The following is an 18,003-nucleotide window of genomic DNA, read 5'->3' on the forward strand; positions in this document are numbered from 1 at the left end:
TTTTCACTAAACTTAGGAGCCACTGATGATGGCGAACATTGACATCCCAACCACCTCCGCCAAAGCAGCAAGAATGACAAAAGCCAGCCCTGAATGAATCATGACCATATAGTCGGTAATCGTTCGCTTTAAGGAACATCGCACGAATCCTATCTGCCAATTTGGCTTTGCATTCGACCAACCACAAACCAAAACTTTTGCTGATGTCATGACTGGTCCCACTATATTCCTCCCATCACGGGCTATCATTACGTGCGCACTCTTTCCTTAACATGCGGGAGGAAAGCTAATTAATTTAAATCCACCCCCTCCTCCCCCCCCCCCCCCCAAAAAAAATAAAAAAGAAAATCACTCGAGAATTAAATGTCAGGACAATTAATAATCTCGCCACTCACGTAATTTGTCAAGGCTTAGGAAAATAGGGGAAAAAATTGTAATTCACTAATTACAGTTATCTAGGTTTTGTTATGTTATTAGTAAGAACACTTATTAATTGGATGCAAATTCTCTATCGACGTGTCCTGGTCGTACGCACGCCCTAGAGCGAAAATAGGGAATGAATTCACCTCCCAGCAAATATAAAAATAAAATTACAAAAAAAAAAACAGAAAAAAAGGATTCACAAGTAAAAAAGAAATTCATTTCCCTCTTCGCAGATTTCCGTAAATACCCCCAGGAAAATGCAAATGAAAAAAGGAGGAGAAAGATTCGGGTACTCTAGGGGCAAAACGGTCGGCCGGAGCGAGCCCTGTGGCTGGGCACGGTGAAGTGGCGCAGCCTCCCCACCTGCTCCGTCAGGTATCCGTCGCACAGGAAGGCCCTGGAGAAGCCGTCCTCGACGGCCCGGTCGACGTCGTGCACGAACACGTCGGTCTCGCCGCTCTCCCGGTTCCGCGCCATGAGGCCGGCCGTGTAGATGGCGCTCATCCGCCCCGGGGCCTCGTCGTGCCACCCCGTGGGCGCGTCCACCATGATCAGGTCCCACTCCACGCCGTACACCTCGCTCGGGAACCCCTTGTGCGCCAGCTCGCACTTGGAGGACCTCGGGTCCGCCACCTCCCGGCACTCCTCCTCGTCCCGGAGCTTCATCAGGTTGTCGGCCTAATGCATCATCGATATCAACAGTTTTCTTTTGTTAGTGACGCGGAAAGTTGATCATGGGACGAGAAACATGCGACTTCAAAGCAACGTGGGGACGAAATGAAAGAATCTTGCAGTATCAATGACTAGAAAACTGCACGAGGCACGGTCAGTCCGTTACCTGGGTGACTTTGGTGTCGTAGGTGACGTGGAAAGCCTCCAGAGTCGGGAGCTTCTGGGTGATCTGGTCGATCCAGGCCTTGTCCTCCTCGAGAAAGACGGTGCGCCCGCCGTGGTTGAGGGAGGTCCACATGAGGCTGTCGTGGCCGAGGCCGAACACGAGGAAGTTGCACGGCGACTTCTTGGCCAGCACCCGGAGGGAGACGGAGACCTCGTCGTACGTCTGCTGCGGGGTGATGTTGGTGGTGGCGTAGTGGACGAGGGCTAGGGCCAAGGACGGCGGCGCCTTGTTGCACGTCACGGCAGCGTCGGCGGGGGTTGTGGTGGTGGTCGGGCAGTCGGTCGGGGTGGGGTCCCGCGCTTGTGTCGTCTGGATCGTCAGCTCGGTGCTGGAAGGCGTAACGGGCGGGTAGAGCTGCGGGGAAGAAGGGAAGGTGGTGCGGACGACGAGGAGGACGAGGAAGAGGAAGAGGAAGCTGAGGAGGATGATCTTGGCGTTGATGGCGAAGGGGGTCTTGCTCGCGCCATTGGTGTTGGAACCCATCTTCGATATGGGTTTGGACGAGAAGACCCGATCCTCTCTCGAATTGGCTTGTTGATGGTGCGTTTTACATAGGAGAGACCAGAGGACTGCTCTGGTCTTTCGCTTGAAAGTCTGTCTGAAGGAAGATCTAGCTTTCCTCCGGGCCTAACACATGCTGTCATAAATCTACCGTGATCCTTCTTCACCGAATGTCTATAAAGAACGTGAACCTGCTCGCTTTCCCCTGTTTTTCTACTATGGTTTCTGTTCGGTATCCTTTTTGTCTGCAGGACTAAACTAAGGGAAGTTTATCCGTGGAAAACGGTGCTTGACTTGGAATTATGCAAGATTGAGGATTAATGACCTGTCCGAACCACGGCAATAATACGGGCACACGTGGCCGAGCCTCATAGGATCGGTGGGTCCGGCTGCTGTACCCTCCAAAAGAATCATAGGTCTTGTTTAGTACATTATACACAATAGCCCATTATTTATCCTTATCTATCGCCATTAATAAAGATAATCACGATTTGGAGAGTCCATTAATTATCCAAATTCGTGGTGATTAATGTCAATCGCGTAACATATAGGTTGTATCGAAAATGGATCTTACATTTAGTTGTTGTCTAAATAGCGAACCGGGTCAAAATTCTTGGTCATATCCAACCAAGAATACACTGATTAGGTGGGTCTTGTTGAAAGTGTGAATACATATTTGTTGGGCAAAATGGCGAAGAGGGAAATACGTAGAGTAAAGAAACGTGAGCAACCATGTAGACTTCATGGGGGTTGTCTCTCTCTTGGAGATGAAGCAAAGGAGATGGGTCGCGGTCGATGTTGACAGGGAAGCTAACCCGTCTTTCTGGCGGGCCAACCCGGTTGGTGGATCTGCCGTTTCTGTTGAGTGGTGGGTTCTTTGCAGTTTTGTTTATTAGAATGTGAAGGAGTTGATGTCACTTTTATATTGGACTGGATCGAATAATGGGAGTGAAGTGTTCCAATCTGGATGGGGTTTGGTTTCTTTTGTTGGTTGAGTTTTCTGAGTGATGGAGTGGTTGTGGCCAATTGTTTACTCATTGTATGAACAGTCGTTGACTTTTTTAACTCGTTCTCCTTCACGATGATAAGCATAATTTTTTTTGCTTGCCCGAAAGAAAGGAAAACTTTGCGAATTGGCCCTCTCCCCGAAGTCCGGCGAAGCGATGTTCTATCGGAGCGTTAACAACAGGCGAATTGAAGGCCTAACTTCTTCGGTTTATTTGAATACGTTCGACAATCTTAGGACCCGCTTAGATTATTCGCATAACGAATGCTTTTTCCCCTTAATCAATGAGATTTTGGTCCTTGAATAGCCTATCTCAGTGTCCTTGAAAAGGATGCCGCTTTACAGAGTTGAATTTTGGCTGCTTTTGTGAAAGAATTGAAAAGATTGTGGCCATTTGATTCGAATTACGGATCTTTGTTTTCTGTTTTTCTCTCGAGGATGTGAATAGATAGGAACCATTAGGATGGTGGTCTCTTTCAAGCGGGCAATTTTGAATTGGTCAATTCAACTCATAAGCTGAGAGGATCCGTTCCATTTGCCCGGGTAACCAGAAGAACAATGACAGGCAAGACTATTTAATGAATGAGTAATTATAGCAGGCGTCGCCAATGTGATTCCTTTTTTTAATACAAGCCGTTTCATATACTGCTAATTTGAGAGGGTAGGTAGTTATTATCCTCAAATTAAGGGTGGATAAGGTCACCAATGTAAAACTTTCTTTCTACTAACAATGTTTGCTGTATGTTTTCCGAAGGAAGAAATGGATAGAGTCACTTAGCTAAATATTTGACGTATGAGTAGTTATGGGGTTCATCTGTGGCCTTAATTAAATTTTCTATTTACTTCCTATCCAGCATGATTAACTGGCATTCCAAAATGCTGGCATTATACACATTTAAAGTCATTTATATCATGTTTTGTTCGAAGTGACAATTGTTGGGAGTGTGCAATTTTGTATCTTCACTTGAGAAGATCGCCAAGATAGACTCCGAGTCCGAACCCGTTAATATATTTTATTGGACCCACCTTTATTCAAAAATTTAAACCAATGAGTTATTGGCCAACTTAGGTATATTAACTGTTTCACACCATATTAATTCTCCGATGTGGAATTTCCTTAACACAACTCACACGTGCATCTCAATAATCTATCCCTCACAGGTGAGCTCAGAGTGTTAGGTCTGTTCCCCTTTAATCCAAGTATTCTTCTACATCAAGAAATCTCAACTTCAATCTCCATCGACGCCTAATTTCATCCCTATTCTCTTTCTTCATATCGAACTATGAAATTTGTCATCGGACCCACGTTGCTACACCACAATGCCCACCACTCAAAAATTGCGTTGGTCACTAGATTCCTTCCTTAAGATATTTACCAAACAACCTCAAGTGACCTTGGATATGGGAAAGAGAGAGGAGCTAGCTATTGTTCAATGCAAGGCATTCAACATCTTTGTCGTCTACAATGGGTTTATGAGGTTTTGATAGCAAAGGATAATCTTGTCCTTTTTACCTTGAAGTGTTGTCCTAAAACGTTAAGGTTACGTTTGGTCGTCAAGACAAGGATTGGAATATGATAGTATAAGTGGGCTATAGAATCCCCGGAACAATAAATTCGGACATAACTAATCTTATCAAGTTTTTGGTAGACTTCAAGATAAGATTGGAAAAAAAAAAACCAATTAAATTAAAAAGAATTGAAAGTAAGAAAATTTAATAAAACTAAAAACTTGAAAAGGATCTAGGGATTGCGGCCACCGCCGCTGCCATGGCGGCTGCAATTGAACATGGCGACCACCATCATCTCCTCTGCACTGCGGTGCAAATACGAAGATTTGAGATCGCAAGAGCGGAAGGGCGGGGCAATTTCAGGTGACCACCAGCATTGCCTCCGCGGCAAAAGTAATAATGCACGAAACCATAGAGCGACGAAGGGCCTGTTTGGTTCAACTTTGAAAATGCTACTTGGGGGAATGCAAATACCTTTGGGTGAAAGCCCGGTAAAAATATTTTGTAAAGCTACTTTGGCCAAAATATAGTGTTTGGTGAATTTTTTTTGCAAATGCACTTTGAGAATTATCTTATTTATTAAAAAAATAAAAAACAAAACCTACCCATCGCCGGAGCCGGCCGCCCGGCGGCCGTCGCCCGAGGTCGGGCGACCCCGGCGAGCGGATCCGCCGCCGCCGGCGGTCACCCGAGGCCAGGCAACCTTCGGCGGGGTCGCACGACCCGGGCGACGGCCGCTTTGGGTCGCGCGACCCAGTGCAACGGCCGCACAGGTCGTGCGACCCCCGCCGAGGGTCGCCTGGCCTCGGTCTACCGCCGGCGGAGGCGGATCTGGCTCGCCAGGGGTCGGGCGACCCCCGGTGACCCTCGCCGGCCCTTCTGGTGAAGACGATGAACAGCGCTAAACCCAAAAAAAAAAAAATATGAACAGTAGCATTTGGAATGCCAGAATTTGGCCAATGCTAGACCAAATGCTAAACCAAATACTCTAGCATTTTGGGAAGGGGCTTTCGAGGCCCAAAGCCCCTTCCCAAAGCTGAACCAAACACCCCCGAAGTCATCGTGGGGGATCTCAGTCCAACTTCACTCCAGAACAATTGAGATCAGCATCAGATTCGAACCGTAATAGTTGGGCTTGAATATTGAAATAAAAGCCCAAAGTATAAATACTATTTTATCAGGCCCAGCCCATGTCTCTAAAAGCCCAACCCCTTTCTTTCTTCTTCATGAAATGGTGCGAGAGGCCTTCAACGGACAAAAGAAGGGAAGTGAAGAAGTCGCTCGTCCGCGAAAGAGGAAAGAAGAGAGATCCACTTCAGATCCATGTCAGCTTTTTAACGGTGAACCGTAACGGAAAGGTAAATATGTCACAATTAATATAATTTAAAATTTTTGTATCACAAAAAAAATTTGGGGTGAATCTATTATAATAAACATAATTTGGGGCTTTTAGTGGTTTTTCCCCTTTGTCCGATTGACATGGATGTCGGGAAATTGACGAGGACAGAGGGGGAGGGGACCGACATGAAAGTAACAAGTTGTGAGAGTTAATGAAAACTAAGGTACTTTGCGGATGAATTTTATCCCACTAGCAAACCAGTTCCGACGAAAATACTCTGGAGGAATTCTAACTTGCCTCTCAAGTATATCCACGCCGCATAAATATGAAATTTTACAAGATCTTATATGCACAATAATCTCCCTCAATTTGATATTTTACTTTGAACGTTCTAACTCTTTCTTCTTAAAAAGGGATTCATGATCTAAAATCACATGAAAGTTCAACCGATAAACCTCAATTATTAGATGGAGAAAGACGACATGTGTATAACGAGGCGCAATCAAATCTATTAATTAAATCATGTGTCCCAAGGGATTGTGCTTTAACAAATGTGATGGATCCCATATATGTGTACCCCCATTTTCCTATGCTAAAAGCTATCAATAATTTGTGCAATTACGCGACATGGAAGCGTGGCCATCTTGGACCACAGGACAAGACTAATCTGATTCATTGTTTAGTCATTCTTTTTTGGCCACTTAGTGGTGAGACCTACATGTTCACCTTTTGATTATTGTAAGTGCCTAGTGCCCATCACCATATGTATGCGATCCCACCAAAGTTCGTGAATCACTTCCTTCGTCGATTCATATATCCTCAAGGAATCAACCGAGCACCCATCCAAACGTTGTCCAACACAAGCATAGAAAGCGAAAGATGAGTTCCACGGAAAACCTAGTAAGACCCTGCCATGAAGAAGAAGACCCATGTCTCAAAGCCCTCTTGTACTCTAGCTTCCAAGTCTTCCCAAGGATCCTGCACGCCGCCGTCGAGCTCGACCTCTTTGGGATCATAGCCCGGGCGGGCCCCGGGGCCTACATGTCGCCCGCCGAGGTGGCCGCCCACCTCCCGGCCCGGACCCCCGAGTCGCCCGAGATCCTCGACCGGGTCCTCCGTTGCCTCTCGAGCCACTCGCTCCTCACGTACAAATCCGAGACGTTCGACGACGGGAGGACCGTGGAGAGGCGGTACGCGATATCGCCGGTCGGGAAGTACTACGTCAAGGACGAGGATGGCGGCTCTGTCGGCTCGCTCTCTCTCTTCGCCTTCCACCAAGCCACCATTGACGTCTGGCGAGTGAAAATTTCCATCCACGACTTTGGCTTGATATCAGAATATTTATTTAGTTCCTCTAGTTGCGTAACTAAAGAGTGAATCGAGTCTTAATTCCTTAATCTGTGAACGCATGACCTATCTATATGATTTGAAAGCGATCATGTGGGACACGCACGAGATACACTGCCGTCGCAATACCCGACAAGTGGAAACTAGATTCAGCAATGAATTGAATCAAACAAATCCTTCTTTCCCTTTTTTTTTTGGCAATCATAGGCTCCAAGTCAAGGAAGCAATTGTGGGAGGAGGAGGCAACTTGTTCCAAAAGGTCCATGGCAAGACCATATTCCAGTACATGAAGGAGGACTCATCCCTGAACAAGTACTTCAACGACGCAATGGCCGGTCTCTCCGCGACGCAGATGAAGAAGATCCTCGAGGTCTACCACGGGTTCGACAAGATCACGACCCTGGTTGACGTCGGCGGTGGAAAAGGGGCGACCCTGAACATGATCGTCTCGAAGTACCCCTCGATCAAGGGCATCAACTTCGATTTGCCCCAAGTCATCGAACACGCTCCTTCTTATCCCGGTACATTAATTATCACATACTTCCTCGGCTTAGTCGCACTTATTTTGGTCCAAATCATTTAGCACGAAATTATGTTTGCGAAAATCAGAGGCATAGGCCTATGACAAATTTGGTAAAAACGGCATGCAGGCGTGGAGCACGTCGGAGGGGATATGTTCGTGAGTGTCCCGGAGGGCGATGCAATCATGATTAAGGCAAGCTAATCGAATCCTTCCCATAAATTATGCTACTCAAATTGAAGTCGACTTTGCGAGCTGCGTCCTAACTTTCTAATGACCCCGCAAATTGGGCAGGGCACATGCCACAATTGGAGCGACGAGTCATGCGTAAAGTTCCTGAAGAACTGTTACGAGGCGTTGCCGGCGAACGGAAAGGTGATTGTGATGGACCTCATCATGCCGGAGGAGCCGGAGGAGACGATGGCGTCTCGATACGTGTCGCTGCTCGACAACGCCATGTTGATCCAGCCGGGAGGGAAGGAGAGAACCGAGAAGCAGTTCGAGTACCTGTGCAACGGAGCTGGATTCACGGGCTTTAAGGTCGCTGCCCGAGCTGTGTCTGTATTGGGAGTGATGGAGTTCGCCAAGTGATTGAATGACGCTTCTGATATGATGCTCTTTCTTTCGCTCTTTTTTAAGTTCCGTTTGTTTTGCAAAAATTGAATAATTTAAAAAATATTTTATAAAAATGATTGCTTGTATTGCGTATAAAAATGAATGAATGAAAAATATTTTCATTATCTACGAATATGTAGACATAAACCATTTCGATAATGAAAATATTTTCTATCAGTTATTTATTTTAAGCGATGCGAGCAATCATTTTTACGAAAATATTTTTCAAATCATTCATTTTTCACGAAGCAAAAGTACCACTAGTCTCTGTTTTTTTGTTTTTGTTTTTGTGGGACGTAGCAGGATTTGTACCTCTATTTGTACCTCTTTGTCCAGGACCGGGTGGTCTTATGTGCAAGAAGCAAATAAGCGTTGTGGATATTAATGAATAAAAAATGCCTTGGCAGGGATTTCTATCATCAAGATTTTTCTCTTTTGGTTTAGCCTTAGCTCTTATTTTAAACGAGTAAAAAAGACGAACTGAAACAGTGTTTGTGAATTGAACGCAAAAAATCTCAACATAAGTACATTATGGGCAAACAATTGATGCAGCCATTGATGGTATATGAATCATTAGACGTGTAAATAGAGTGAGTACAAATAAAAATTCAATTTCTTGATTAGGACCGCGGCCTGCTCAAGTAGACTAATTTTTCATATTGGAGCTCAACTCGGATGATATGTAGTCAAGCTACCTAGCCAAATTTGACTTTGGAATCAAGGGGAGTTTGACCAATTTACCAATGAGATCAAGCAGCATACTAACAACTTGACCCAGCTTCTATCCTCGAGCATCGTTTACCTTAACCCTCTAAAAGTGTGTCAGGGTGTTAAAAGGCTTGATTCGGATGCGACGGATCCTTTATTCACATCAGAATAGATACGTACACTTCTATTGTATATTATCGTCACGGGTTAGAAACTTCTAGATAAGTCATTGTAAAAATGGAAGGCGCGGGTCCTCAATTATTTTCGCAGTTTGCGGGGTGTAATTGGACCTCCATAATGTAGTGTCGATGCATGATCACGATGGCAATGGAAATAAACTATTCATCAATTTGCCACAGCTCTTGGATAAGTTTTTCGTTGGTGAAAGGGACTTCTCGCCCACTTGTCAAAAGCAAGCACTATCCGCCGTATCGGAGTAGACAATCATATCCTAAACTTGAATTTTTAATCGAATGATAACATTGGATATAAGTTTAGCGATTATATTGAATATTTATCAAAATTTCAGGAATCGCATTACATATTGAGTTGAAGTTCAGGAACCATATTGATCAAATTTAAAATTCAGGAACGATATTGCATATTGAGTCAAAATTCAAGGACTATTAGTATAATTATCCCGAAATGAAAAGTCATTTTATGGACACTCGGTGTGTGAACTGATGCCTCTTGTGCTCCGAGATTTCATGAAGATTTGGAACCACTAAAAGTGGGACTAGAAAAAGATCCCTTGGGATGATGAAACCCATGGACTGCCATCCTAAGACTTGGAACTCTGATAATGCAGATTTGGCTCTGACCGCAGGGTCGGGGGAGAATGGTAGGTTTTGATTTCTTGTTAGCGTTTCTGTAAGATGGAATATGAGTCTTTATGTTTGAGTGATATCACGTACTTATATTAAACGGCATGTCGTCGGCCGCCTTATATATTAAAAGAAACATCTCTAACCAAAACTGGGAGCAACATCAGATTCCAAAAGTTTAAGATTAAATTGACAAAATTGAAAAGTTTAGAATAGAATTGACATCCGTACGATAAGCTTACGACTAATTGGGCAATTTTCCTTCAAATAAATTATGCATGTTGTCCAGTTGGTGAACCCCTCACTACTTGTGTTTGTGATAATGTAAAATATAGTGCCTTGATCCAGAACGTGTCATGTAACAACCAAAAAATCCACACTTAATTTTCGTCACGTGCTTTTATACCAGGACCTCGATCTCCTAATCTTCCCAATCCAGACCAGCCCGTAACAACTGTAGGTCAATCAGCCTCAAGGTCGAGTCAGCACATCACCGATCGACCATGTAATTTGCCTCGACTTCTAGGGTTCACAACTTTTGTTAATAAATGTTGGCAGCGCGTGGCACAAATTCGATACCTTCACCTAAGAGACCTCCACGAGGGAGCGCAAGTCCGAAACGTCCCATGAACATATCCGATTATACTAACTTTCATTCAAAAGATTAAACCAATAAGTTATAAGTCAATTAAAATATATTAATCACTCTATATTGCATCATATCCCTGATGTGGGACTTCTATCGCCTAACAATTTCACTTATGCATCCTAACAATAATTAGTCAAACAAATGTTATTCGATTACGCGTTTCATATAAATAATGCTGCCGATACACAGGTGGTCGCACTAGTATGATTCTAGAGGTGGCTCCCAACAATTTTTCCTAACAAGGCTCAAAATTTGGCTCTCTCGATGTAGCACTTTTTGTCCCGCAGAGCACTTAGTTCCCACTAATCCCAAATATCGTCGATGTTTGATGCACATGACGTCAATCATTCCCATATTTCATATATGATATCACCAACAACAATCACATATTAATAGTACTGATTCAATTTACAAATAGAATGTAAGATACGATTGACATATATTAAAGAGGGTAGGAACAACTTACTTTATAATTTGTTGGAAAAAATTAGATAATATGAAAAGTAAGAATTGTTGGAAATCTATTGAAAAGATGAAATAATAAAATCAAAATGTTTGAGGCGTGCAAGCACTGTTCTTAAGAATAATCTCGCCCCTCGGAGTGCGAAATTCGATGCAATAAACTATAGCAGCTATTCTCCCAAGATATAATAGACCTTTTTTATTCCGTACAATTAGTAGTTTTCGTACACATTGAAATAAACTTCAAATATATCTTCTGTAAGTAACTTTTTACAAGATGAACTAAGTTTTCTATCCCCGTAACAAATGGGTTAGATCCGGTTCTCTGGGTCACGTAAAAAGAATACCCTTGCCTCCATCCGAACAGTTGGTCTGAGATTTTCTTCACATCTAAGTATATGCATGCGGTTCTTTGAAGATATACAAAGCACGTTTGCAGATATGCAGTAACATAGCCAAACTGGTGTAGTTGTTTGTACAGTTTACAGGTACATCTATACACTCCTAATCTTGCTAAGCAGCAGAAGAGTATGTCTGGAACAGGTAGTCCAGGATCTTCTTGTAGTCACCCATCTTAGCGCCCGTGTTGGGATCAATTATGAAAGGCACCTGCAATTTAAGACGTTGCATCGAGTTTCCTCTTATGGTCTCATCGATGTCAAATCATAGTATGTAAAATGTAGCTGGAAAATCGCACGATCTCTTATCCATGCACTAACCAACCTCTTTTGATCCGGATAGGTCCATAAGTATCTTTTCCCGACTAGATCCTTCTCCAACATTTTGCAGGATGTAAGGGAGCTCCAACTCGCAGAGCGCCTCACGGACAATTCGAGCATACTGAGGAAGATGGAACAGAGGACTATTTAGTATTTAGGGGGCAAACAAAGAAGTTAACATGAACAAGTAAAAGCTTTTCTTTGGTTTCACCGACAATGAAACGTGCTCATAAGTATGGACTTCTGTGTTACATTAGGTGATCTAATGAAAATGGATCAGGAGAAAGTTTTAAATTTTTTTAAATTTCTTACTAAGGAGAGTAAATCAAACTAGAACTGCTTCCGCTAAATCTCCTCCCCCCGCCCCCCCCCCACCCCCAAATTATCAGATCATCTCACTAATATATTCTGAGTAGGACACTATCATATCCTTGATAAAGACCAGCAAAAGCATTGCATTTTCTTACAGGATTGTTTTCATATGAGAAAAGTTCCAACATTTCTGGCAGTTGGTCTTGTCTTGCCTTTTCCCATAATGTCATTCCTCTACCTGCTCTAAGAATTGTCGGCATCCATCCCGTGAATAATGTACTGCATATCAGAGAGAGAGAGAGAGAGAGAGGAGATGAATGAAGTTAAGAGACGCAATATATTAGTTGTATCATATATTTATGACAGCAAAAACATTAAGCAGTCCAAACTCTCTTAACTTTACATCTTCTGCATGATATATGCACACCTCAGACCAATAAAGAATGCACACTCACATTCAAGTCCTAGATTACAACAGCATTTTGTTAATCACTCCCAAAGTTTCCAAAAAGGTTCTCTTATTTCTCACCTAATGAGAAATACAAAAAAGGAAAATCAAAAGCCTCAGATAACAATGTAAATATTGAGGAAATTACCAAATGTTATCCTCAAATTTCCATTAAGTTTCAATTTTTTTTCTTTTTACGTTCCATTGAATTACAGTTGGTCCTCTATCTTCAAAATTTTACTCTCCCCAAGATTTAAAAAAAAAAAACTCACAATATGAGTGTTCTAGAAGGTAGATAGAGACTGGCATATGGTACCTTTCAAGTAGAGATCAATACCTTCCTCTAAATTCTCAAACAAGTGAACAACTGATATATGAGTGTTCTTTATGGTAGACAGAGAGGGCTTACAGTACCTTTCAAGTAGCCCAGCACTCAGGTTTGTACCATTGCCATATTTCTCAAATAGGTAGTTGACTATGTCACCTGTCCAAACACAGAAGAATTGCCATAGTTTAGAGCATTGAGGCTTCAAAAGGGGGACAAACCAGCGGCTGTAAATTAACTCGATACTGGCCAAGAAGTTCTAGAAACTACCTTACTGTATATTATTGTAAACAACATTATGCACTTCATAAAGCTACCAAAAGTAAATTAATGATGATAAACATTCGCAGAATTGATGATAAACATCAGAGAACATCAGATCTACAGTAAAAAGTAAACATCAGATGGAAATTGTACAACATGGCTTTCCTTGCAGAGGCTCAGTATCTCTTTTATATATCCAAGTAAAGATCTCTGCTTGGATAATAAGAAATTAAAGCAAAAAATGGAACATCATTCATTCATAAACTGCATACACATACTCTTTTTGAGCAATGGCTACATTTCCTACACATCTGCAGTCTCTCTGCAGCCACAGTGCTGATCAGAAGAGATCAGCACTATCTTCTGTACCACCAGAATGGTGTAGATGTTGGACGTGGAGGAAATTAAGAAGAGAAGCTCATAGAAAATGGTAAATATAGATCAGATGAGGCTGTCTCAGCAGGAAATTTTTGTTCTATCCTCATCATCAAAATTCTTTCTCTTTTGCTTTGTCCCTAAGCATCTTTGCCAATCCACTTATTCTTTTGTAAAACTAAGATGATACATTGCAACCAAGAGGGAAGATCCTGCAGTGTGGTTTCAATCCATACACATAAGACCTCAGAAGCTCCCGGATTCCCCCTGAGCATATATTTTTTGAGAGGTCTAGTTACCTTCGTCTGTGGTATTGAAAGCGATCAAAAGAATGGACAAGTATGAGTTCTCCCTCAAAGTAGAGGTGGAAACTTAAGTAATATATAACTTTCCATCCGGCGACAAGTTTGTAACTAGTGGCAAGCCCAGTCATTAACTTCAATGGTTGCACAAATGGGATGAGAAATAAAAGAAAAGGCAAAAGATAGTTTTAGAATGTTGAGTAGCAGTTCTCATCCAGGTCACAGAAAAATCGCAGACAGTCTAGTAAAGATCACACAAGGTAAACTATCCAGGATATATGCCATTTCTTCCGAATTCCTTCTCATCTACGATAACCATGGACCGGAGAAAGTAGATCACTTGAGTGTAGACCAAACCACGGATCTTTTGCATGTCCAAAGATAACTCACAGTTCAATTTTCACATGATGTAGGTTTTCTTTATGCAATTGTAAAGAGAGTATGACTATTTCATGTAAATGGCAGAACCATGGCAATAGTTCCCTTTCAAAGATTTCCATCAAATGTAACTGTTTGACTTACCACTTTCATAAATTGAGACACCAGTGTTCGGGTCAATTAGGAAAGGAAACCTGCGAAAGGTCAAACTGTAAGGTTGTACAAAACGCATGGAATAAACGATGTAAAATATTCCTCACCTCAAGCTACATTCTGGAGTAAATAAGGAAAGATCAGTTCTGAAATGCCAAGGACAAATCTACACCACCAGGATAAAATATACCACCGCTTGGTTGATTTCTATTCTTTATTTACATTCAAATTTAATGGATTTGTTTGCAGTTGAGTTGGAATTATAAGGAGTTCTGGATACACACTCCTAAGGAAACTAGCTCTAGTCATCATTAGATGCAAATAGCCTCATTCGACACTTTTTGGGTTTCTACATTAAGTTCACAACAGCTCTCTTGTTTCCTATACTCATAAATATGCCAGATGTGTGAGAGCAGGCATTCTATTGTTCTTTTCTTCTCTTTTTTACAGTTGTGTTAGAGCCAGATAATTTCACAATTTACGATACAACTCTCTTATTTGCATGTGCAACAACCACATGGAAAGGTCATATTTGCACGCAAAACTGGGATGTAAGTGTTGTTACATAGATAATTGTCTACTTTTCAGATGATAATTAAGCTCAGAAACCAAAAACCCCAGGGGCCTTGAGGACAAGTTGTCATGTGCCCCAGTTCAATGTGGCTTGGAAGTCTTTTTGCATATAAATTAAATCCAAGGCTCCGAAGTCTCTTTAGATCTGATATAAAGATGCCTAAAGAACAATCATCATGCACCTCAGACGAAGCAGCTTTAAGAAGAAGATACATACTGCTCTTTGCCACCGAGATTTCTGACCAGTTCTCTGTGCCTTGCAGACCCTTTTGGGCAAGGATAGACCTGAGTACCCACATGAAAGAGTTAACAACAGGAAACCACACAAGCACGGATCTAGAACTAAGTGGGGCCAAACTTAGTAGTTAATAATACATCTTTATAAATCTTACTAATCTAAGCAACAAGGGTTATATGTACAATAACAATTATAATTTGTATGTGAACTAATTATTTCTTGATAACTACAAGACTGTCCATAATGGCTCCAAATTATGGGGGCAACAGTTGACGATATGTGGAATGATACCTTCTCTTGTAGCTTTTGTTGGAATTCCTATGAGGACCAGATTGAAAACTATTCAAGAACTTAAGTTTCATTAGTAGGTCATGGAATAAATGCATGGGGGCAATTCCCTCCCATCACATGGCATGGATCCCTCCCCAAAGCCACATGACAATGGTACGTTAACAGATGGGAAAAGTCACATGGGTTCATGACAACAAATGTTCTTCTCTGTCAGGCTTAAAGAAATTTAACATGTAAGCCTAACAGTAACGGCATAGCATATCAGACCTATCTCAGCAGCTCAAGTTTAACATGATAATTATATTTTGATTGCTACTAAATGATATATTTTGACAGCGCAATATATCTGTTGAAGTATATGTAGTAGTTCTAGAGATTAGCTGGTGGTTCCAGATAAGATAGTTAGGATTTCATGACTAATTGTGAATGTCTCTATGCTCCAGGAATAGAGCCTCTATGTAATCTTTCATGAAGTCAATTGGGCAGAGATGAAGTCATTTGCAATTTCTCTTCCTCTATCTTGCGACCCTAAAATCTTAATAGTATTAAAAAGAATAACATAGAGGTATCTAGATACCAATGAGAACTGCAGATTATAGCAGGAATTAAATTAAATAATGAGCAAGGTAATGTTGTTTGCTTCGCTTACCTCGACAGAAAGATCTAGCTCAGTCATGGCCTCACGGACCCTCCTGCAAAAGGGGCATGCCTCTGTTGAATGAAAAATAAGAAAAGAAATGTCACTAGATCTTTTAATTACAAGACATTAGAAAATAGAATTTGGTGACTAACAATAAAATATCTTCACCTAGCAAACCATGCTATATTTTCTTCTGAAGAAACAACAAGAGAGAATGATTGAAGGGGATAATATTGGAGACTCAAAACGCTAACAATGGCTATCCTTTCTCATACACGATTCACTCCTCATCTGATCTATCCACTAAATAAGCTAACATCTAGTTCTCTTGTTGAGAGGAAGTAAAGTCCCCACATGGTCTGTCTGCCAACTACAGGATTGACAAGCAGTATATGGTAAATAGAGTGACTGTTGAAGATCCTTACCAAATTCAAACAATTGCAAAGGCAGAGGAGGACCTGAAACCGTGATTTCACCATCTTTCGAATTCATTACTGATCTTGAACCCCACGGAAGTCTTGCCAAGGTAGACAAGGAAGAGGTTGCCACCTAGTACCGCAATACAGGAAAAGCATTAAAATCCTCAGGGTTAAAAGTAAGGTAAATGAAAAAGGCAATTTTTCCTTGAAGTACAACCATATGTGGCCACATAAAAAAACTCAAGACCAATTATTCAGATATGTTGGGCACATCAAAACGGGAAACAAGATTACTCTCTTCTTCATACCATAATAACTGAAACCGAATGATATTCTTCAAGCCTCCTATTACAAGAGTTCCAACAGGAACTACTAATAATAATAGTACGACCGCACAACCAGATTAAAAGTTCTCCGTCACACTATTGTGCGACAGGTACCGGTTTTTCATATATACTACTATAAAATGAACAAATCATATCGCATGTCTCAACAAAGTACCTCCAAAGCGTCGTTCCTTTGACCGGAGGGATCTCCTCCCTACAAGAAACAAGAAAGCCCGGTTGATATGGAGAACCATAAGCACAATACAGTACCCGAACCCAAAAGAGCCAAAGAACGTAGCATGCCAAATTAACTACCCTGGCGTAAAGAATGACATTGCAAAGGGCATTTTTTAACGCAATACGAGGACCTCTTGGATGCTGAAAGAAAAATGGTTCAAAATACAGTTCCAACATCCTCTTTATCTTAATCAATTATAGAAATCTCCCTAAACATTGGGATTATCACTAGCATTTTGCTAAAGCACAAACACTGCTTGCCTAAAGCTTTTGGATAAGCTAGTGATGCCAAGTGCCAGACTCTCGACTAAGTTGATGAAGGCGCAAGATCAAACGCTATCTAAGGACGCTAAAATGAATACGAAGGGCGACGAACTCACGGAAAAGAGCTTGAGCAAGGGACAGAGCACAGACAAGAAGCTGGTCGAAGGGCCACCGCCACTCTGTGCATTCCGTGCGGAGATAACTGGGTCATCGGAGTCGGCTGATTTCGCTTGGGACCTCGTCTTGCGACGAACCCACTTCCCATTTATCGACGATGCTCGCCGGTGGAGACGAATCGACGAGAATAGCGGGGAAAAAGATTGGATCTTTACGCTGAAAAGAGGAGGAGGTGGACCGAGAATTTGAGGAGAGGATAAAGAGCGAGTCCCAGAAGCGAAGGACGACATGTTCCTAGGCTGTCGTTTCCCCTCGCCAAGAAAGAACTGAGCCAGTTGGTTGTGTTGCTCTGCCTTCTATGCCATTCGCGGGAGATTTTCTTTTGGTAAAGGTACTTCTTTTCCTATGGGTTTGGGAGGCGAGGGTGAGGGAGATTACAAGTAAGGGGGTGACGTTTCCAAATTTGGCAAAAAGTTCCATTTAGTAAGAAAAAGGACCAAAATTTTCACGAAGAAGCACTTGAAGAGTTAGTTCTTCAGCACAAGAATTTTATCATATTGGCAAATCTTTTGGTGGTACTGAAATTCAGAAGAGGTCATATGTAAATAGGGGTTTGGACTGCTGTATCTACACCCTCCTGACCATGCCAAATGAGGGTGGAATTCAACACCAGATTTTAGTACATGGAGAGATGTAACTCTGACGGTCCATCCCAAAACAGGCATGACCCTATGGATTTGCTTACATCCACAAGAGTGGCAAGACCAGAATTTCAACCCTACGGAAATACATTCCCAGGGAAAAGTACTGAAGGTGGACTT

The 18,003-nt window shown here is 42.1% G+C and overlaps 3 protein-coding genes across 3 annotated transcripts; 1 reads left to right on the forward strand and 2 right to left on the reverse strand.

The window, feature by feature from the left end:
- Positions 1-431: 431 nt before the first annotated feature.
- LOC115686789 (glucuronoxylan 4-O-methyltransferase 3-like) lies at positions 432-2,100 on the reverse strand. Its single transcript, XM_030612193.2, has 2 exons — positions 1,262-2,100; positions 432-1,101 (listed from the first exon to the last, which is right to left on the reverse strand). The coding sequence occupies exons 1-2, from the start codon at positions 1,802-1,804 to the stop codon at positions 718-720; spliced, it is 927 nt and encodes a 308-aa protein (XP_030468053.1). The 5' UTR covers positions 1,805-2,100; the 3' UTR covers positions 432-717.
- Positions 2,101-6,440: 4,340 nt separating this feature from the next.
- LOC115686810 (isoliquiritigenin 2'-O-methyltransferase-like) lies at positions 6,441-8,257 on the forward strand. Its single transcript, XM_056308835.1, has 4 exons — positions 6,441-6,971; positions 7,231-7,544; positions 7,674-7,743; positions 7,843-8,257. Exons 1-4 carry the CDS (start codon positions 6,556-6,558, stop codon positions 8,132-8,134), a joined length of 1,092 nt encoding a protein of 363 aa, XP_056164810.1. The 5' UTR covers positions 6,441-6,555; the 3' UTR covers positions 8,135-8,257.
- Positions 8,258-11,136: 2,879 nt separating this feature from the next.
- Positions 11,137-17,591, reverse strand: LOC115686755 (uncharacterized). Its single transcript, XM_030612149.2, has 10 exons — positions 17,182-17,591; positions 16,740-16,778; positions 16,245-16,368; positions 15,829-15,890; positions 14,868-14,935; positions 14,069-14,118; positions 12,695-12,764; positions 11,988-12,111; positions 11,525-11,641; positions 11,137-11,410 (listed from the first exon to the last, which is right to left on the reverse strand). The coding sequence occupies exons 1-10, from the start codon at positions 17,470-17,472 to the stop codon at positions 11,315-11,317; spliced, it is 1,041 nt and encodes a 346-aa protein (XP_030468009.2). The 5' UTR covers positions 17,473-17,591; the 3' UTR covers positions 11,137-11,314.
- Positions 17,592-18,003: the final 412 nt, after the last annotated feature.

The sequence above is a fragment of the Syzygium oleosum genome, unplaced genomic scaffold (assembly GCF_021117445.2).
Source record: "Syzygium oleosum isolate NSW1041296 unplaced genomic scaffold, Sole_v2.1 Sole_v2.02, whole genome shotgun sequence".
Classification (NCBI taxonomy): domain Eukaryota; kingdom Viridiplantae; phylum Streptophyta; class Magnoliopsida; order Myrtales; family Myrtaceae; genus Syzygium; species Syzygium oleosum.